The sequence below is a fragment of the Bufo bufo genome, chromosome 10, assembly GCF_905171765.1.
Source record: "Bufo bufo chromosome 10, aBufBuf1.1, whole genome shotgun sequence".
Taxonomy (NCBI): Eukaryota; Metazoa; Chordata; class Amphibia; order Anura; family Bufonidae; genus Bufo; species Bufo bufo.
Window position 1 is genome coordinate 105,781,826 of NC_053398.1, and position 22,172 is coordinate 105,803,997.

The following is a 22,172-nucleotide window of genomic DNA, read 5'->3' on the forward strand; positions in this document are numbered from 1 at the left end:
TAAAAATATAAAAATCACCATATGGAATGTCAAAAAGCTAATAAAAAAAAAGTAAAAAAACTGAACTTTTTTTTATACAATAAATAAACTTTCTTAAATACATGTACCAAACAAAATAATATACACATATTTGGTATTGTCATGACCGTAACCACCTGTAGAATAAATCTATAATAATTTCTGATGATCAGTGTATGCTGTAATAAAAATAAAAATGCTTTGAAAAACAACAATAAACTTAATGTTAGGTATATGTACTAAAAATGGCACCTACATAAAGTAGAACCCTTTATATAGCTATGTAAAATTTTTAAAAAAAGACCGCCAAAGGGGAAGAAAAAACAAAAGTATAATGCCTCATTCACACGTCAGTGATTTTGAGCCAAAACCAGGAGCGGCTCTAAACACAGAACAGGAGCAGATCTTCCCTTCTTCCTAGTGTCTGTGTAGCCTACTCTCCTGGTTTTGGCTCACAATCACTGATGGAAATCACTGACCAAAACACTGAAGTGTGAATGATACATCTGTTCTGTCCGCAAAGGGGCACAATCACTGACATAATGTACGTTAATTATGACACTCGAGCATTTTTTTTTTTTTCCCCAAACAGGATGAAGAGGGAAATCCATGTAATTTTATCACGATCCTCAGAAACCAATTTTCTGCTGAGAGAAAGCAGTATCTGCAGGAGTTGAGAAATAAACTTGGAAGCAAGTACGTGCCTATTAAATATAAAAAAAATTCTTTAATCTGTCGTCAATGTGACCTGATGTGTGCTTGATTATCACAGTCAGATCAGTAAGTGGATCTGTGTGGTCTGTCAGTCATCTCCTCATGAAAGCACTGGCTTCAGACTATGGGAGAGATTTATTATGAGGGGAATTTTTTTAAAGTCTTTATTTTTATTTTTTTTGCGCCAAATTGAGAAGTTACTCTGCTTTCCATGCCACCCATTACAGGGGTAAGATTGGGTACATTTTTGCGACTTTTTAAAAAGTTGCATTTGATAAATCGAGAGGCTAACCACAGCCACTTGTCCACCCACAACACTTATGACTGTATAAAGGGTAACACTGAATATATGGTATATCTACTGTCATGTATTCATCTTTTGAGGGGGGTTTGGACACACTTGTCCAGACCTGTAAAGGGAAGCTTCTTTCCTCTCCTCCTTCCAGCCTACGATGCTCCTCTGGGCTCCCTTGCTGAAAACATCCGAATTGACATCGCTTGCAGCCAATCACTGGCTCCCTTTGCATCATGTGACCATTTGTCATGACATAAAAGGGAGCCGGTCACCTCCACGGCCAGTGATTGGCTGCACAGATGTTAAAGGGAACCTGTCATCACCTTTATGCTGCCCATACTAACGGCGGTATAAAGTAGAGACAGGTGAGTTGATTTCAGCGGTCTGTCATTTATAAGTAAAAAGTAAGTGGTTGCCAAGAACCAACATCACAATCATTGCAGACTGGGCCTGGAAAAGAGTCCCGGCCTCCTGAGAAGAGTCCTGGTTATTCATGAAGTCCTGCTCTCCTGTCCACCTGCTGATGACTGACCGTCTTCTACCTTTCTCTCTAGGAGAGAACTGCCAATCATCAGCAGGTGGGGGAGAGAGCAGGAATTCATGAATAACCAGGACTCTTCTCAGGTAGATTTGACTCTTTTCAAGGCCTGGGCTGCAATGATTATGATGCCGGTTCTCAGCAACCACTGACTTTTAGCTCACGAGTGACACACCGCTGACATCAGCATTTCTGTCACTATTTTACGCCGCCCTCAGTGAGGTCAGCATCAAGTTGATGACAGGTTCCCTTTAAACTAGATGTTTTCAGTGAGGGAGCCCAGAGGAGAAGGAGTGGGGAAGCTGATAAGTAAGCTTTCGCGGTCAAGTGTGTGTGTGTGTCGGGGCGGTGTTGGCACAATCCCTTCAAGGTGAATATAAAATATACTTACATACATTTTTTTTTATTTTTAGTCTTGTTAAACCTGAAGACCTCAAAGCTGCATTTTTGTCCCTGGATCCTGACATTGAGGACAAGACACTAGAGAGATATCTGTCTCGAGCCTTTCAAGTGAACAAGGAACAGCTGGAAACAACTAAGTCACTGTCTCTCAAACAATTATTTCAAAATTTGGAGGCAGTAAACATAAGGAAAGCCGGACCTGCGGCTCAAGTGTAAAGATGTTACACATGGGAGCTAGAAGATTCTGGAACAAAGAGTCTATGTTATATTTCTTCAACCTCTCTCCAGCTGTCTCATAACTACAGCTCCTAGCAAGCCCTGACAGCCAGAGGGTGGGAGTTGTTGTTATGCCACAGATGGATACCACTTAACTAAGATAAAGGAAACATTAAAGGGGTTGTTCGGGCTACAGTATTGATGTCCTATCCTCAAGATGGGTCATTAATATCAGATTGGCAAGGGTCTGACTCCCAGGACCCTTGGCGATCAGCTGTTTGAAGGGGGTCTCGGCACCGGAGTGAGCGGTGTCCTCTTCACGCTACTGTGGAGTAATCACAACTGCTCTGTCCCATTCAAGTGAACGAGAGCGGAAGATGTAATTGTACTGCACCACTGCTACAACTTAGGCTGGGTTCACACCTGAGCGTTTTACAGCGCGTTCCTACGCGCTGTAAAATGCTCAACAGGCAATAACCAATGATCCCCTATGGGCATGGTTCTCACCTGAGCGTTTTACAGCGCGTACGAACGCGCTGTAAAACGCCCTACGCCCCAAGAAGTACAGGAGCTTCTTTGGGGCGTATGGTCGCGCGTTCCCATACATAGACTTCCGGGAACGTGCGACAATGGGCGTTTGCTTGTTGCCGGCCGCGAATAGGAACGCCCGATAAAATCGCGCATACAGTACGCTCAGGTGTGAACCCAGCGTTAGACTTCGTGCAGTTAAACAGTGAAGAGGACGCAGCAGTCACACGAGCACTACGACCCAAACAGCTGATCGGCAGGGCTCCCGGGAGTCGAACCCTTCCCCCTCCTGAGGATAGGTCACCAATAATGTAGCACTAAACAGCCACTTTAAATGACAAATGACTATTTACCAAATCAATGATTATATGGGTTATGTGAAGGATTTGGATGTGACTGTTTAAATACAATTTATTGGTGTTATTCTCCTTTAAAAGGGTCGTAGAAGATTAAAAAAAAAATGTGTTTCCGCTAGGAACCCACCGATTGCTAGAACAGGGGTCCCCAATCGCTCCCAGCACAGCTAGAGGTTTGAGCGGAGTGGTGGTCTAGCATCTGCTTTGTCACACCACTTAAAAACAATGGTACTGACCGTCAAAGGGGTCAGAGGTCTGAGCAGTCGGACACCACCTACCTAACACCAGTGACCTCGCTATGACTGGGGTGGCGGATCTGTCCTCCCGATTAAACAGATCCTATGGACTTTTAATGGGGTCCATCGGGTTCCAGTATTTTTGTATGGTAAGAATAGCACTGCATACTGCTGTATCCTTACTGTCAAAAATACTTGGGGGGCGGACAGAAACTCTCTACACAAATGTGAGCAGGGCCTAACCTGACCTTTGTAAGACATGGGCAATAAAAAAAGGTAAAAAAATAATAGGACGCTTGTGTTATCTTTTAAAGATATTAATAATTGCTGGTGACACAGTGACAAGCACAGTCATCGTTACTTCAGAATGTCACATTTATGATACTGTCACAAAGTGTATATAGGAGAGGTGAAAAATCACAAAATAGGAACACACTGTCTCCCATTGCTAAGAAGTACTCTACAGGTCAGAGAGGAGGAATCTGCTTGAATATTGAGAATCCTTTCTCCTGTTATGTAATGTAAAACCCAACTTCTCATTGGAGGATCCATAGCATAAAATTAACTGTCTAAAGTGGAAATCCATTTTTTTTTTTTTTTTAAAGGAAAGCATCAAACATAATCACAGTAACAGAAAGGGGCACAACTCAGATATTTTATTACATACAAAAGGTCTTTAAAATTTTACATCAGACATTACTATTTACAATATATTATAAGAATACCATATTTTAGGCGGAGGAGGTCACATTTTTGGAAACACCTTGTTTCCACTCATTGCACATGGAATTAGGAGTGCCCTGCATTCCAACGGTAAATGTTTTTCAATGAGAACATTGAGAGAAGTGACATCGGTCACCAAACGTTGCCTACAAGTGGAAAATACAAAGCGTCAGTGTGATATTGCTAACAAAGACACAAGTGAATTAACGGGTCACTTAACTTTTCAAAAAACTTCAGACTTATCAAAAGTTTAGATCGGTAGGGATCTGAGCGCTGAGATCCCCACAATCCCTAGACTAAGGCCTCTTGCCCATGATCGTAAGAGCTCCGTTCCAAATTGCGGTCTGCAATGCATGGGTACCGACCGTGGGGCAGCCGCATGCGGATCTCAGACCCATTCACTTGATTGGGGTCCGCGATCCGTCCGTTCCTCAAAAAGATAGAAAAAGTTCTATCTTTTTGCGGAACGGCACACCACAGAAGCACTCCATAGTGCTTCCGTGGGGTTACGCACTGCATCTCCGGACCCATTCAAGTGAATGGGTCCGCATCGGTGATGCGGAATGCACACTGCTGGTGACCCGTGTATTGCGGAACCACCGTATGCGGCCCGCAGCACAGGCACGGAGCCCTTGCGTTCGTGTGCAAGAGGCCTAAGGAACAGAACTGCTAAAAAATGGCAGATAAAAGTGATATGGTGGCCAGATATAGCGTTCTTCCTCATGCACACAGACTGTACTACTGATTAATGCAAAAGGTTAAGTACAGGATGGAGAGATTATATATATATATATATATATATATAAATATATAAAAAGGAAAACAGATATGTATATTTTAATATTACACAGTAGCAGAAGGACCCAGCTTCGCACAGGCATTTCATTTAATGTCTGTGTGTCGTTAAAAGATAGACAGTATCCCCATAACAGTGACCTCTACAGCCCCCCCCCCACCCCTTAACAATACCCCCCCCAGTGCCCCACCTCCTTAAAATGTGATCTCCACAGCAGCCCACCCCCTTAACTTTGACCTTCACAGCAGCCCGCTCCTTTAACAGTGGCCTCCACAACACCCCACCCGCCCCCCTAACAAAGACCTCCACAGCGAGGCATTATTGTCTTTAATTGACAGTATATAAAACCCCCCCGAATTAGTAGGTCATGTGAGTTACATCAGCCTCTACAACAACGTAAGCACACATAAGCTGTCTCATACTAAGAATGTCCTTCGTTGCCTATAGCAACCAATCAGCACTCATATTAATGACCTGTAGCAAAATAGAAGCCGAGCTGTGATTGGTTGCTATATATGGTCAGAACTCTGGCAACTGAAATTTAATGTGGATAAGTGCAAGATAATGCACCTGGGGCGTAAAAACCCAAGGGCAGAATATAGAATATTTGACACAGTCCTGACCTCAGTATCTGAGGAAAGGGATTTAGGAGTAATTATTTCAGAAGACTTAAAGGTGGGAAGACAATGTAATAGAGCAGCACGAAATGCCAGCAGAATGCTTGGATGTATAGGGAGAGGTATAAGCAGTAGAAAGAGGGAGGTGCTCATGCCGCTGTACAGAACACTGGTGAGACCTCACTTGGAGTATTGTGCGCAGTACTGGAGGCCATATCTCCAGAAGGATATAGATACTCTAGAGAGAGTTCAGAGAAGAGCTACTAAACTAGTACATGGATTGCAGGATAAAACTTACCAGGAAAGGTTAAAGGACCTTATTATGTATAGCTTGGAAGAAAGACGAGACAGAGGGGATATGATAGAAACTTTTAAATACATAAAGGGAATCAACAAGGTAAAAGAGGAGAGAATATTTAAAAGAAGAAAAACTACCACAAGAGGACACAGTTTTAAATTAGAGGGGCAAAGGTTTAAAAGTAATATAAGGAAGTATTACTTTACTGAGAGAGTAGTGGATACATGGAATAGCCTTCCTGCAGAAGTGGTAGCTGCAAATACAGTGAAGGGGTTTAAGCATGCATGGGATAGGCATAAGGCTATCCTTCATAAAAGATAGGGCCGGGGGCTATTAATAGTATTCAGTATATTAGGCAGACTAGATGGGCCAAATGGTTCTTATCTGCCGACACATTCTATGTTTCTATGTTTCTATATAACCTGATGAATATCCAGGCTAACTGCCACAACAGACCATGGCTCCTGTAGTTTGGCGGTTAGGTTACTAAGCATATTTTTGGGCAAATAATTGGAATGCGCGGGGTGAAATTTCCACTCGGCTGCCGTGCAAAATCCTGTGATTGTAAATACGACGGTGCGGATTCCTTTAGCGGACATGCATACATACACTTAGCTTTATATATCTAATATATAAATCTGAGTGTATGTCCGCTAGATCTAAATGTTACATGTATAATATTCACATGCTCCTACACGGATCAGTATTATTATCCTGATAGGGTGCTGTACAGACCCTATCACTTTTTTTCACATTTTAGGTTGTGGCCTTGTGCTAAAATAAAAAAATAAAAGTTTTCCCCCCATCAATCTGCACTCAATACAACATAATAAGAAAGTGAAAACAGAATCTTAGAAAGTTTTGCTAATTTCTCTAAAAGGAAAAACTTTAATTTCTCATGGACGTAAGTATTCAGACCCTTTGCTATGATAGTTGAAGTTTAGTTTCTGGGATCTCCCATTTCTCTTGATCACCTTGACCGGAGTCCACCTGTGGTAAATTCAGTTGATAACATGATTTGGAAAGACACAGACCTGTCTATATAAGGCTACTTTTTACACTGGCGTTTTGGCTTTCCGTTTGCGAGATCCGTTCAGGGCTCTCACCAGCGCTCCAAAACCGATCAGTTTTGTCCTAATGCATTCTGAATGGAAAAGGATCCGCACAGAATGCATCAGTTTGCCTCCGTTCCGTCTCTATTCCGCTTTGGAGGCAAATACCAAAACACTGCTTGCAGCGTTTTGGTGTCCGTCTGACGAAACTGAGCCAAACGGATCTGTTCTGACACACAATGTAAGTCAATGGGGACGGGTCCGTTTTCTATGACACAATCTGGCACAATAGAAAACGGATCCGTCCTCCATTGACTTTCAATGGTGTTCAAAACAGATCCGTCTTGGCTATGTTAAAGATAATAAAATGCATCTGTTCTGAACGGATGCAGACGGTTGTATTATCTGAACGGATCCGTCTGTGCAGATCCATGACGGATCCGCACCAAACACAAGTGTGAAAGTAGCCTAAGGTCTCACAGCTGATAATGCATATCAGAGCAAAAACCAAGCCATAAGGAAGAAAGAACTGACTGTAGAGGTCACAGACAGGATTGCGTGGAGGCAGATCTGGAGAAGGGTGCAAAAAAATGACTGCTGCGCTGGAAGTTCGCCAGAGCATATTGGCCTCCATAATTCTTAAATGGAAGAAGTTTGGAACAACCAGGACTCATCCTAAAGCTGGCTGCCCCACCAAAGGTAAGTAATCAGGGGAGAAGGACCTTGGATAGAAAGATGACCAAGAACCCAGTGTCTGAACTTCAAAGATCCTGTGAGCACATTGGAAGAAACTTACAGAAGGTAAACCATGACTGCAGCAGTAATCTGGCCTTTATGGCAGAGTGGCCAGAAAGAAGCCTTTCCATGAAAGCCCCCCCTGGAGTTTGCAAAAAAAAAGCACCGAAAAGGAATTAAGCCTGTATTAGACCTAGCGATCATACAGGCGATTGTCGGGAGGGAAGCGTTCCTTTCCAGCACTCGCCTGCTCGCTAGTGGAGGAGACCGCTGCTATTACATGCGACGTTCTCCTCAACAGCATGGGGAGAAGCGATCATTATGCCATTGCCTGTCCCCATGCTGTCTAGATGTTTGCCAGCAGCAGATCGTGATTAGACAGAACAATCATGGTCTTTTAGCATACTGAAAGATCACAATTGCCTGATGAACGGCAGCAGTATTACACTACCAGATGATCGCTAATGAGCTTGGTAGCGATCATCTGACAGAAAATCTGCCAGTGTAATACAGCCTTAGGGCCCTTTCACACCTGCGTTCTTGTCTTCCGGCATAGAGTTCCGTCGTCGGGGCTCTATGCTGGAAGAATCCTGATCAGTTTTATCCTAATGCATTCTGAATGGAGAGAAATCCGTTCAGGATGCATCAGGATGTCTTCAGTTCCGGAACGGAACGTTTTTTGGCCGGAGAAAATACCGCAGCATGCTGCGCTTTTTGCTCCGGCCAAAAATCCGGAACACTTGCCGCAAGGCCGGATCCGGAATTAATGCCCATTGAAAGGCATTGATCCGGATCCGGCCTTAAGCTAAACGTCGTTTCGGCGCATTGCCGCATCCGACATTTAGCTTTTTCAGAGTGGTTACCATGGCTGCCGGGACGCTAAAGTCCTGGCAGCCATGGTAAAGTGTAGCGGGGAGCGGGGGAGCAGCATACTTACCGTCCGTGCGGCTCCCCGGGCGCTCCAGAGTGACGTCAGGGCGCCCCAAGCTCATGGATCATGTGATCACATGGATCACGTCATTCTGGAGCGCCCGGGGAGCCGCACGGACTGTAAGTATACCGCTCCCCACTACTACTATGGCAACCAGGACTTTAATAGCGTCCTGGGTGCCATAGTAACACTGAACGCATTTGGAAGACGGTTCCGTCTTCAAATGCTTTCAGTACACTTGCGTTTTTCCGGATCCGGCGTGTAATTCCGGCAAGTGGAGTACACGCCGGATCCGGACAACGCAAGTGTGAAAGAGGCCTTAAGACTGTGAGAAACAGGATTCTCCAGTCTGATGAAACCAAGATTGAACTTTTCTGGCCTCAATTCTAAGTCTGGAGGAAACCAGCCACTGCTTATCATCTGTCCAATACCATCCCTACAGTGAAGCATGATGGTGGCAGCATCATACTGTGGGGGGGGGTTCAATGGCTGGGACAGGGAGACTGGTCAGGGTTGAGGGAAAGCTGAATGGAGCAAAGTACAGAGATATTCTTAATGAAAATATTACCCAGAGTGTTCTGGACCTTAGACTTGGCTGAAGGTTCACCTTCCAAAAAGACAATGACTTAGAGGCAACTCTGTGAATGTCCTTGAGTGGCCCCAGCCAGAACCCTGACCTGAACCCAATCCGACATCTCTGGAAAGATCTGAAAATGGCTGTCCATCTACGGTCCCTATCCAACCTGACAGAGCTTGAACTATCCCCAAATCCAAGTTTGCAAACCTTGTAGCATCACACCCAAGAAGACTGGAGGCTACGATCACTGACAGAGGTGCTTCAACTAAGTCCTGAGTAAAGGGTGTAAATACTTATTTCAATGCAAGATTTCAGTTCTCCTTTTCAATAAATTAAAGATTTTTGAAAGTTCTGTTTTCACTCATTATGAGGTATTGAGTGCAGAATGATGGCGAAAAGCTTTATTTTTTATTTTAGCCCAAAGCCGCAAGATAACAAAATGTGAAAATAGCGAAGGAGTCTGAAGACTTTCTGGATGCATTGTACACACATAACATAAAACAACATGTACAATAAGCATGGTACCAAGAGGGAGAGGACCCTGCCTGCAAGGGCTTTCAATCTACAAGGGAAGGAAACAGTAGCCAAGGGTAGAAGCTGCTCAGATGGTAGTGTAGTGAGAACAGTAAGGCTACTTTCACACTAGCGTTGTTTGAATCCGGCGTTCAATTCCATCAACGGAACTGCCCGCCGGATACGGAAAAACGTGTGAAAACTGATTACATTTGAATCCTGATCAGGATTTTAATCACAATGAAAAAATGCATTAGAAAAAACTGATCCGCCATTTATGGACTTTAACTTTCTTTTCACATTTTTTGGGTTTAACATGCAAAAGCCGGATCCGTTTTGATGGAACACACGGCGCCGGATCCGGCGTTAATGCAAGTCAATGGGAAAAAGGCCTGATCCGGCGTTCAGTCAAAGTGTTCCGGATTTTTGGCCAGAGGTAAAAATACAACATGCTACGGTTTTCTGAAAAGCCTGATCAGTCAAAAAGACTGAACTGAAGACATCCTGAACAGATTACTCTCCATTCAGAATGCATGGGGATAAAACTGATCAGTTCTTTTCCGGATTTGAGCCCCTAGGACGGAACTCAGCGCCGGAAAAGAAAAACGCTAGTGTGAAAGTACCCTTACTGTAGTGTGTAACATTCCAGAAGAGATTAGTTTTTTTTTTGGGATGGTGGGGGAGTGTGTGATGTACTGGGGAAGGGAGTTCTAGAGTATGGGAGATGCACATAAGAAAGTCTTGGAGATGACTGTGCGAGGAGTAGGAAGAGGAGAGCATAGAAGGATGTCTTGTGATGATTGGAGATTACTTGTGGGGATGTATTGGGAGATTAGGTCACAGATGTATAGAGGGGACAGGCTGTGGATAACCTTGCATGTTGTTAATATTTGGAACTGAATTTGCTTGGTAATGTGGAGCCAGTGAAGGGACTGGCAGAGGAGCTGAGGATGAACTCCAGAGGTGGAGGAGTGTTAGATTGGAGGCTCCAGATGAGGATATGGCTACGAGATATATTTTTGCAAGGGCTTGGATGTGCGGTTTGAAGGATAGGGCAGAATCTAATGTTATCTCAAGCATGGAGACATTAAGTGTCATCGATAGGTCCTGTGGGGATGTCATGAATAAGATGAAAAAAACGATGCACACTTTTCTCCATCTTGAGGTTTAGAAAGCACATGGAAGAAGAGCTGATAGACCAGCTGGGATTTTGGACAGCAAGCTAGTGACATCTGGGCAGGGCAGTAAATTTGAGTGTCATTAGCACAGACGTACTGAAAGCCGAGGGATTCCATTAGCTATCCCAGGCTGGAGGTTTAAATGGGAAGGATAGGGGTCCCAGGACAGAGCCTTGATGGGCACAGAGCGGGCAGGATGAGGGTGTGGTGTGTAAGTGGGAGACACTGAATGTTTGGTTGGTGAGGTATGAGAAACTCCAAGAGACAGGCCAAGTCTCTGATGCCAAGGAATGACAGAGTTGGTAACAGAAGGGTAATAGCTTTCCCTCACCTTTTCATGAGAAGCTCCATGTCAGCACGTGTTACTGTTTTCCTGTTGGCATGAGCGGTGTATGTAGACAGATCAACGGCAAGCTGGTTCACATACAGATCTAAACTGTGGGGACAGAAAAATATATAATAATTATTCTAGGAAAATAATTTATTTGCATTGTTCCTGTGCATAGGAGGTTTTGTGTAACGAAGAGGTCGGTCTTCCAGACACATTCGGCCCAGAAGGCATAAGATAACAATGGAAACAAAATGGCGGGCCCCGATTGCCACCTTCAGAATCAGGGCAACAGAGATCGCTCGCTCTCTTACTGTGGAGGTCATCAGTGCATGTAAATGCAGCTCTTGCGCGGCCACCGCGCCCATTCATTTCTATGGGGCCAACAGAAATAGCCAAGCCAGTGCTCGGCCCCATAGAAATGAATGGAGGGAGGCTGCGCATGTGCAGTGTGCCCTCCACAACCAATCCGTTCTCGATGTAGGTGCGAATCCCAGAGCGCCCCTATCAGACAATGGGGGCATATCCTAGCAATATGTCCCCATTGTCTGAGATGCAAATACCCATTTAATTTTATGCTTGCATCATAGAGATCCATGCCAAAAATGGAACAGATAAGAAGGAAATGAACTCCTTTGTTCTGTACAGAATATCTCCAAGACTGAAAATTCTGCACCAGGACAGTGGGGTGAGATCAGATCATCTATAATTTACTTTCATCATTCACTGGAAGCGCCATTAAAATAAAGCATAGGAATTAAAGGGGATGGTCCCTTTAAAAGAATACAGGCTAAATGGGCAGTCCATGCTGTGCCACAGTAATCACACCTCTATCTTTCAGCTCACTGGGCTCCCAGCTTCCCAGCCCACTGCTGCGTCCACGGGAACCCAAAAGGCAGCAGCCACGTGGTTTAATCACGGGACCCTTTACTACCTGTCCACTTCTGCGCAGTTGCTGGACCATTTTAACGACTGTCTGGTGCCTGTACAGAAGAGGTTGCACCCATGGATGGATAGGAAAGCAGTCACTTTATTAAACCATGGCATTTTGGTTGCCATAGACGTGGCGGCCATGGGATATTTACACAGTGGACGTCACAAAGCTCAGGTGAAAGGTACGTGTGATTACTGTGGCACATCGTGGACTGAGTGCCAATTTAATCTGTATTCTTTTAACATGGCCAACCCCTTTAAGCATAGCACAATTATAGAGTCCCAATGGACAAGAACCCAAGAGGGCACAAGATGCAATATGTAGTCAAGTAGACATTTTACATTCATAATAAAAAGGAGCAAATCTGTAACGGCCACGTCGACACCTAAAGATTACCATTTTTCCACATCTTCCAAAGCGTCCTTAGAGACTCGCACTTGAGAGTGATGAGTAAATATCTGCTTTATTTGGCTGCTGGAGAACACTGCTCCCGTTTTCTTAGCCTTTGGGCTTCTTTTCCTTTGGATCTTCTTGCTAACAGCAGGTTTAGTTGTGCTTCTAAAAAAACACAAGAAATACTAAGTCTAAATAACCTTAAGGCCAGGTTCACATCTGTGTTACGGTATACTGGTAGCATGTCCCGGCAGAGAAGCAGTGTACTGGAATGACTGTATGCGGAATAACAGGACACCAGCGAGGCCCGCTAGATGCCCACTGACTACCATGGGATACATTGGGTTTCTGGCACGAATGTCCGCTTTCTGCCTGGAAAAATATCGCTGAATGCAGCGTTTTCTTTCTGGCACAAAGCCGGCATTCTTGCCGGACACCCAACTGATTCCAGTATAGTGAACAAGGATCCGGCGGGCCCCTGAAGTGTCCAGCTAAGGCGGATACAGTAATTCCAGTACACTGCTCCTCTAAACGCTAAAACGCAGATGTGGACGTAACCTAATAACACATCCCTAGCCATAGGGAATAAGTGTCTGATTCTCCCTTCACTGCAGCTTTCCAAGCTTCATTTCATTTATTTCATTGGGCTGTTACAGATGCCTACACAGTGTTTAGAAGCGACTGCCACTCGGCAGGGAAATTCATGAACTAGTGTTGGGGCCCTACATTCTAAGTATCGGTGGGGTCCGAAAACCCCAGTAGTTTGTTGAGAATAATAATAATAATTTTCTAACATTTTGTTAGAACGTGGACAAACTCTTCAGACAGTCTCAAATCATGATTATTTATACCCCCCATCACCAATTAGAAAATAAGTAAGTCAGCATGGAGGAGCTCAATGACAGCATCTCCATCATTCTCATACACTGCCTTGTGGTCCTAGCACCGAATGGAAGGACAGAAAAAATAAAAAAAGGCGCTCTAGTTTGACAGGGTGATTTACGAGGGGTTCAATAAACAGCCTAGCTAATGGAGAACTATAATATTATCCAAGAAATTATTAACCCTTAGGATACCAGAGGTTTTTGCATTTTCATTTTTCTTCCCTATTTTTCTTGAGCCATAACATTTTTATATTTCTGTTCACATAGCTGTAATGAGGGCTTACTTTTTGTGGGACAATTTCTCCACCATTTTATGGGTTTTGTTCCCACGGCGTTCCAATTGCGCAAAAACTGACCCAGGCCCTTCATTCTCTGGGTCAGTACGATTACAACGATACCCCATATGTACATGTTTTTTATGTCTAAATAGTGTAAAAATACATTTTATATACAGTACAGACCAAAAGTTTGGACACACCTTCTCATTCAAAGAGTTTTCTTTATTTTCATGACTATGAAAATTGTAGATTCACACTGAAGGCATCAAAACTATGAATTAACACATGTGGAATTATATACATAACAAACAAGTGTGAAACAACTGAAAATATGTCATATTCTAGGTTCTTCAAAGTAGCCACCTTTTGCTTTGATTACTGCTTTGCACACTCTTGGCATTCTCTTGATGAGATTCAAGAGGTAGTCCCCTGAAATGGTTTTCACTTCACAGGTGTGCCCTGTCAGGTTTAATAAGTGGGATTTGTTGCCTTATAAATGGGGTTGGGACCATCAGTTGCGTTGAGGAGAAGTCAGGTGGATACACAGCTGATAGTCCTACTGAATAGACTGTTAGAATTTGTATTATGGCAAGAAAAAAGCAGCTAAGTAAAGAAAAACGAGTGGCCATCATTACTTTAAGAAATGAAGGTCAGTCAGTCAGCCGAAAAATTTGGAAAACTTTGAAAGTAAGGGCTATTTGACCATGAAGGAGAGTGATGGGGTGCTGCGCCAGATGACCTGGCCTCCACAGTCACCGGACCTGAACCCAATCAAGATGGTTTGGGGTGAGCTGGACCGCAGAGTGAAAAAGGGCCAACAAGTGATGAGCATCTCTGGGAACTCCTTCAAGACTGTTGGAAGACCATTTCAAGGGACTACCTCTTGAAGCTCATCAAGAGAATGCCAAGAGTGTGCAAAGCAGTAATCAAAGCAAAAGGTGGCTACTTTGAAGAACCTAGAATATGACATTTTCAGTTGTTTCACACTTGTTTGTTATGTATATAATTCCACATGTGTTAATTCATAGTTTTGATGCCTTCATAGTCATGAAAATAAAGAAAACTCTTTGAATGAGAAGGTGTGTCCAAACTTTTGGTCTGTACTGTATATATATATATTTATTTTTACATCACCATATTCAGACCCCATAATATTTTTTATAGTTACATCTACTGAGCTGTGTGGGGGGTTCGTTTTTTTACGGGACAATCTGTAGTTTTTATTGATACCTTTTTGATCACATTTTATAAAAAAATTTTGGGTAAGAGAAGCAATGAAAAAATGGCAAATTGGCATTTTGACCTCTTTTTTCCCCCATTATGCCATTCGCTGTATTGGAAAAATATTTTCATATTTTAATAGTACGGGCGTTTTCAGTCGCGGTGATACCCATGATGTTTATATTTTTTTTTTATTATACAAAAAGGGGGGTGATTTAAACATTTATATTTTTTTTTTTTTTTACTTTTTTGTAATTATTTTGAAGCTCGTATTTGAGCGTACAAAATCCATTTTTAATTTTTTTCATTTTGAACAATCATAGATTTTTAAAATACATTTATTGCTGACTATTGCTCATGTCTTATGTTGGCCACCTGGTGGCCAAAATAAGAACTGCAGCTTCAATCCCCTCAGCTTCTTCCCCATTGATCAGTTAGTTTTACTCTATCCTGTGATTAGCAGATAACTTCAAAACTTGACACAACCCCTTAAAATACGGTAGGTTCTAAAAACTCACACAAAGCGAGCTAACTTAATATAAGCTGGCGTCTCTGGCAATTCTGATAGCATCAGCTTGTTAGTTTCTTTCTTCTTGGCCATTCCTGAAAATAAAAAAAGAAAGCTCATTGGTGATGGTAGCTACACATGCTATGCAGTTTTCTCATATTAAGAAACCCATAAGCATTGGATAAAAGTTGCTGAACCTGCCTGCTATCGAATGTGCATGGGGGCTGCATACCAGATCCCTTGTGCCCACAGGAGACAAGCCACTGCCAGAGGGTCCTAGCAGCGGCTCACTCCTCTCTCCGCCCTGAAATCAGCCATGTGTATTCAGGAGGAATAGCTTTTGGCCATACAATCGTTCTGCCAAAAGCTATCCAAGGCCCCATGCACACGACCGTACTTTTGGTCTGTATGTGATCTGCATTTTTTGCGGATCGGATGTGGACCCATTCATTTCAAAGGCAGCAAAAATGCATCCATATATTTGTTCCGCTGTCCTGTAAAAAAGATAGAACACGTCCTATTCTTGTCCATTTTGCAGATAACAATAGGCATTTTTAACATAGGGCAAAACAAGAGAAATGGAAAAATGTGTCACTCACATGGCTGGTATCTGTGTTTTGCAGACCACAAAATAGATACGGTTGTGTGCATGGGGCCTTAAGTATATGGTCAGCCCTATACATTAAAGGGGTTGTGTTACTTCAGCAAATGATATTTATCGTGTAGAGAAAGGTTATACAAGGCTCTTACTAATGTATTGTGAATGTCCATATTGCTTCCTTTGCCGGCTGGATTTATTTTTCCATGTCATTATACACTGCTCGTTTCCATGATTACAACCACCCTGAAATCCAGCAGTGGTGATCATGCTTGCACACTATAGGAAAAAGCGCCATGCACAGCAGCTCCCGTCCCAGTCACCTCGTATCTGCTCTTCAGCGGTGGCTGTAACCCCTGGATACGAGCAGTGTATAATGTGATGGAAAAATTAATCAAGCCAGCAAGGGAAGCAATATGGACAATCACAATACATTAGTAAGTGCCTTGTATTCACTTTCTCTACAGGATAAATGCCATTTGCTGAAGGGAGACAACCCCTTTAATGTATAGGGCTTTCTCATCAGCGTAAACCTTTCAGAATGCAAGTGCTTCACAGCAAAAATCTAATTATGTCATGTGAAGCCGCAGCCAGCCATTTCCCCTGCAGCAGTCGCAGCCAAGAAAAAGCACATGGTGGCCCTTCAGATGAAGGGCCAACCAAGAAATACAAGGACGGCTTGAGTCTACCAGAATGGAAGACGTTCATATACAGCAGCTCCCTAGTCTAGCACGTGGGAGTCCCTCTATGTTCATATACCCTAACAGGGCATAGGTACAGGATCTGCCGTTATGAGAACACCCCTTTAAATGTAGTACAGTGACATATGCCAAAACTGTCGGATCCATACCCAGGATAACATTACACTAAAACATAAATCTTACCACGGTTTATGGCAACATCCAAGTTTTCACCACCACTGCTTTCTAAAGGTTCAGAAGTTTCCTCTGGTCTGGATACTGTATGCACATAAATAGATTCTGCTGTTTGCATGCCATTTTCTTCATCAAGCCTTGTCTGTTGCATGCGGTGAGAATATTCATTGACACCTGCTGACTTTCTAGTAGGGTTAAACAGGCTGGATTTATTTTGTCGCATGCTACTTTGAACATCGTTGAGATCTTCACCAGCTTCATCTTCACCACTGTCACCAGCAGCTACATCTTCTTCACCACTGTCACTACTAGCTTCATCTTCTTCACCACCAGCTTCAACTTCTTCACCACCATCTTCCACTTCTTCACCAATGTCACCACCAGCTTCAACTTCACCACTGTCACCACTAGCTTCATCTTCTTCACCACTGTCACTACTAGCTTCATCTTCTTCACCACTAGCTTCAACTTCTTCACCACTAGCTTCATCATCTTTACCAATATCACCACCAGCTTCAACTTCTTCACTACTAGCTTCATCTTCTTCACCACTAGCTTCAACTTCTTCACCAATATCACCACCAGCTTCAACTTCTTCACCAATATCACCACCAGCTTCAACTTCTTCACTACTAGCTTCATCTTCTTCACCACTAGCTTCAACTTCTTCACCAATATCACCACCAGCTTCAACTTCTTCACCACTAGCTTCATCTTCTTCACCAATATCACCACCAGCTTCAACTTCTTCACCACTAGCTTCTTCATCACCGTCACCACCAGCTTCAACTTCTTCACCATCTTCATTAGCTTCTCCTTTATCAGCGTCATCAATAACTTCACCACGGACTCCTCTAAAGCCATCATTAGCCTTATCTTTTGGAGTCTGTGCCTTAAGTATAGGGTGAACATTTGCATTTCGATTTTTAGTTTCGGGCTCCAAAAGTTCATTTGCTTCTTTTATCTCCTCATAGGATGAAACGTGTTTCCTCTTTCCTTTTTGTCCTCTGTCAGACTTTGAGACATTTGCCTCTTTACGTAAAGACTGAGCGTACAGCACGGTGTTCAGCAGAGCCATTTCACTTGCATCCGATTTGTCCCCTTCAGGAGGTTCAATGAAGCATTCCTGGGAGCCTAAAGGAACAGCGACGTAAAAAGAAATAATGTAAAAGTATTTCATGTGTACATTTGAATAGGTTTGTGATTTCAGCCCCTCCTTTTTAACTTTAGGGTACCCCTAGCGGTAGTGTGGTGCAAGTATATTGACAACATGGTACACGACAAGTAGGTTATTTTTTTAGATATGCTTGTAAGATGTTTAGCCCTTAACCCTTTCCTACACTGCATATCGCAGGCGCTGGTGGTATGAAGCTCAGGAGCTGTGCGCCTATGCCATCAGCAGTTGGTATTGACTGTGACACAGAGGTGACCCCCTGCTGAACCCACTCGATAAAAGTAATGCGATTTAAACTGCGAGCAACAACCACATGAGATCAAAGTCTTTGGCTTCAAACACTGCCTGACAAAACCTGATCAACAGATGTGAATACACCCTATAACAGCAATCAGCAACCTTCGGCACTCCAGCTGCTGTGAAACTACAACTCCCAGCATGCAAACTTACTTGGCTGTTCTCGTAACTCCCACAGAAGTGAAAGGAGGATTCTGGGAGTTGTAGTTTCAGAACAGCTCGAGTGCCGGAGGTTGCTGATCCCTGCGCTATAACAACGTCGGAGCCAGTCACTTGCCACTGGGGGCAGGAATGTTCTGTATAGACGGAGGGTGAGCCCGCTGGTCTCCTCCTATGAGCTAATAGCAAAAGTGTATAAAGGAAACCACCTTTTAATTGCTGGTATTTGTCTTCTACTCCTTGCTCGAAGTCATCTAACGACACCAAGCATACTTTGTTGGGCCTGCGCAGTAAGCCTCTCTTGAAAGTAGATTCTGGTGCAGCTGAAATATCCAGTTTATTGTCTGTTGACCTGAAATGAAGAAAATACGATGGGTTCAGTGCCGCATCATTCATGCGAAAGAGACTATGGAGTATGGAGGTGGAAGGAGAGGAGAAGGTTATCCAAGACTAAACTCTTTCTAACAGACCTCTTCAGAGTGGCTGGACCCGCGGTGGGGTTCATACTTAGCTGGTCCCGGGTCTCTGGGAATCAACATCTAGGCGATGGGCATCACATGACTGCTGCAGCCAATCACTGGCCACAGCGGTAACCTGTCACGTGCCGCACGTATGACAGGAGGCATGGTCCATAAGGCTTCCTGCTTGGGTCACACTTTTACTACTAATATCAAAGTCTGTGCAATTTTTCGGAAAAATTATATTATGACGCAAAATTTGACAATGTACAATGATTTTTATTTTACTTTGTAACTTAGGTTTTATTTGTACATGTCAGAACGGTGGCTCAGTGGTTAGCGCTGGTGCCTTGCAGTGCTGGGGTCCTAGGTTCGAATGCGACCAAGGACAACATCTGCATGGAGTTTGTATGTCTGCGTGGGTTTCCTCCGGGTACTCCGGTTTCCTCCCACACTCCAAAAACATACTGAGAGGGAACATTGAGTGCTCCAATAGGGGCTGCAAGTGATGATAATGTCTGTAAAGCGCAGCGGAATATGTCTGCGCTATATAAGCGAGTCAAATAAATTCCGCAAAATAAACTTGCGAAAATTGCCCTGGCTACCAGAGGTGCACCTTGGGCAGTGAAAGGGTTAACAGTGAATTTCCTGGTGACAGACCCCTTTAATTATTTAACTTACACAATGCCTCTTACCCTGATATTGTGTAGGAGCTCACAAATAAAGATGGGACATCAAAATTATCATGTGGATCATTTGAAATGTTCTGCTTGTCTAGGAGAGAAAAAAATAAAATATTAAAGCAACCAAAGAGACCACGTCAAGACAAGTTATACATGTAGCTATGTACTTTACAACATCTCCCCTTAAAGGGAACCTGTCATCACCTTTATGCTGCCCATACTAACGGCGGTATAAAGTAGAGACAGGCGAGTTGATTTCAGCGGTCTGTCATTTATAAGTAAAAAGTAAGTGGTTGCTGAGAACCAACATCACAATCATTGCAGACTAGGCCTGGAAAAGAGTCCCGGCCTCCTGAGAAGAGTCCTGGTTATTCATGAAGTCCTGCTCTCCTGCCCACCTGCTGATGACTGACAGACTTCTCCCTAGTTTTCTCCCTTTCTCTCTAGGAGAGAACTGCCAATCATCATCAGATGGGCGAGAGAGCAGGAGATTAGGAATAACCAGGACTCTTCTCAGGTAGATTTGACTCTTTTCAAGGCCTGGGCTGCAATGATTATGATGCTGGTTCTCAGCAACCACTTACTATTAGCTTGTAAGTGACACACCGCTGACATCAGCATTTCTGTCACTATTTTATGCTGCCCTCAGTGAGGTCAGCATCAAGTTGATGACAGGTTCCCTTTAAGACTCTCAGAAGGGGCACAAAGCAGGCAGCGGATATAAAAATATCATAATTTGGAGTAAATTAAACAAAATCATAGTATTTCCAAAATTGTAATCCAAGGGATACAATTTTACATATAAAAGAGCATCTGTCGCTATGATCAACCCTATAAAACCAGGCATTCTCCCTGGTAGGGTTGATCATGGTGAATGAAATGAGCCCCCTATGGCTGCAATCGGATACATCACTGCTGCAAATTCTGTGCTCAGAGCACCAGGGGGCTGGCCTAGCTGCTCGGTGCACTGCTTCATCTCCTCCTCTTCCCCATCTCCACGCCCCCTAATGTCTCGATTGAGAGGGCCAGCATCCTCACTGTTCAGATGCTTGGCCCTGAAATCACGCACATGTGCCGGCGAGATTTTCAGATCTCAGGGCAGGGCAGAGCCTCATGAACTGCATGTGCGAGATATCAGGGCCAAGCATCCGAACAGGGAGGATGCCTGGTCCTGTCAATCAGAACATGAGGGGGAGTGAAGGAGGTGAAGTGGTGCACAAAGGGGCTAGGCCAGCCTGTCGGTGCTCCAAGCACCTCACTGACATAGGAATAGAAGTGTGAATTCCACTGCAACGGTGTATCACATTGAAGTCATAGAAGTATATCAGGACTAATAAGTCAGGGCAACTGGTCTTGTATTTTTTCCTTGAAGACATTTCACTGGCTCAATCAGAATTGAGAAAGCCGGTCTTATGACTAGTGAAATATCTTCAAGAAAAAAAAAACACAAGAGCAGTTGCTCTGACTTATTAGTACTGATGTACCATGACCTGGATGAATAAGATTCTTCGCAGCCATAGAAGGCTCATGTAATTCACCATGATCAACCACAGTATACCTGGTTTTATAGGGTTGATCATGGTGACAGATGCTCTTTACAGGGGTCGTCTCATGAACAGAAGCCCTTTTTATAATCTAGCCGACACCACCTTGGTGATACACCGCGGCTAACGTAAGTAACTCTTAACTGGATCATATTTTATCAGCATGTAAATGGCAAACATTATTGATTTTTTATGATCTATACCAGGGGTCAGCAACCTCCGGCACTCCAGCTGCAACTCCCAGCATGCACACTTGCTTAGCTGTATTCGGGGCTCCCATAGAAGTGAATGAAACACGTTGGGAGTTGTAGATTCAACACAGCTGGAGTGCCAGACGTTGCCGACCCCTGACCTATGCAATATGATACTGAAAGTTTGGACATAAAGCCATCAAATAGCAAAGGCATGATGAGCGCCTCATGGGGTAGAGATTTGTATTTCTTTGATGAATCATTTTACCTATAGACATGATTTAAGGACAATGAATACCTTTGTTTTTAGGCAGTCTTTCGTCAACTTCTCTCTCAAATTCGGAAACCCTCATTTTCCTCTTCTTTCTGGATGTTTTAAACACTGTAACATGTTCGGTGTCTTGCAGATCCGGCAGACTCAGATTGACACTGCCCAAACTGCAAAGGAGGAAATGCATTTACACAGATTAGGTTTGTTTTCATTTCAGGAAAAAAAATTACTACGGTGTATCATTTATTTTACATTATGTAGGTCATTCAATAATCACATGTCATTCAAATGAAGAAAAAGTGAATTTTGCTGAAATTGTCCTGGCCACGTAGGAGGATGACTTATGACAACTTATTGGAAGTGCCGACAACCAACAAGTCTACAGCAAAGGGATGGCGAAGCAACTTGTTTACAAATCTGATGATGTGTGATATTGAACGTGAAGAGCAGCAGGTAGCATGCAGGGGAATGTGGCTAGGGATGTACTGGTCACACATCAGCAGTGGGCACAGGAGGGGAATAATAAGGCGGTTTCACGCATCTGTTTCATCCGTGAAGAATCGTGCGTCCGGTTGTATGCCTTCCATGTGTCATCAGTCTTCCATGGACACTGCGAGGGTGAAAATTATTTTCCAGAGCATCTCACAGCAATG

At 43.5% G+C, this 22,172-nt stretch overlaps 2 protein-coding genes across 2 annotated transcripts in view; one reads left to right on the top strand and one right to left on the bottom strand.

Annotated features, from left to right (window-relative positions):
• Nucleotides 1-2,254, top strand: part of TSNAXIP1 (translin associated factor X interacting protein 1) — a 69,976-nt gene extending 67,722 nt beyond the window's left edge. The window contains exons 15-16 of the mRNA XM_040409122.1: nucleotides 611-714; nucleotides 1,979-2,254. Of these exons, the coding sequence (XP_040265056.1) occupies nucleotides 611-714; nucleotides 1,979-2,183 (309 nt within the window). The 3' untranslated portion in view covers nucleotides 2,184-2,254. The remainder of the gene's footprint in view (nucleotides 1-610; nucleotides 715-1,978) is intronic.
• Nucleotides 2,255-3,576: 1,322 nt separating this feature from the next.
• Nucleotides 3,577-22,172, bottom strand: part of CENPT (centromere protein T) — a 56,215-nt gene continuing 37,619 nt past the window's right edge. Inside the window, exons 6-13 of the mRNA XM_040409121.1 lie at nucleotides 21,547-21,686; nucleotides 19,526-19,604; nucleotides 18,582-18,724; nucleotides 16,752-17,876; nucleotides 15,280-15,364; nucleotides 12,382-12,543; nucleotides 11,055-11,159; nucleotides 3,577-4,172 (exon numbers count right to left, since the gene is read on the bottom strand). Of these exons, the coding sequence (XP_040265055.1) occupies nucleotides 4,049-4,172; nucleotides 11,055-11,159; nucleotides 12,382-12,543; nucleotides 15,280-15,364; nucleotides 16,752-17,876; nucleotides 18,582-18,724; nucleotides 19,526-19,604; nucleotides 21,547-21,686 (1,963 nt within the window). The 3' untranslated portion in view covers nucleotides 3,577-4,048. The remainder of the gene's footprint in view (nucleotides 4,173-11,054; nucleotides 11,160-12,381; nucleotides 12,544-15,279; nucleotides 15,365-16,751; nucleotides 17,877-18,581; nucleotides 18,725-19,525; nucleotides 19,605-21,546; nucleotides 21,687-22,172) is intronic.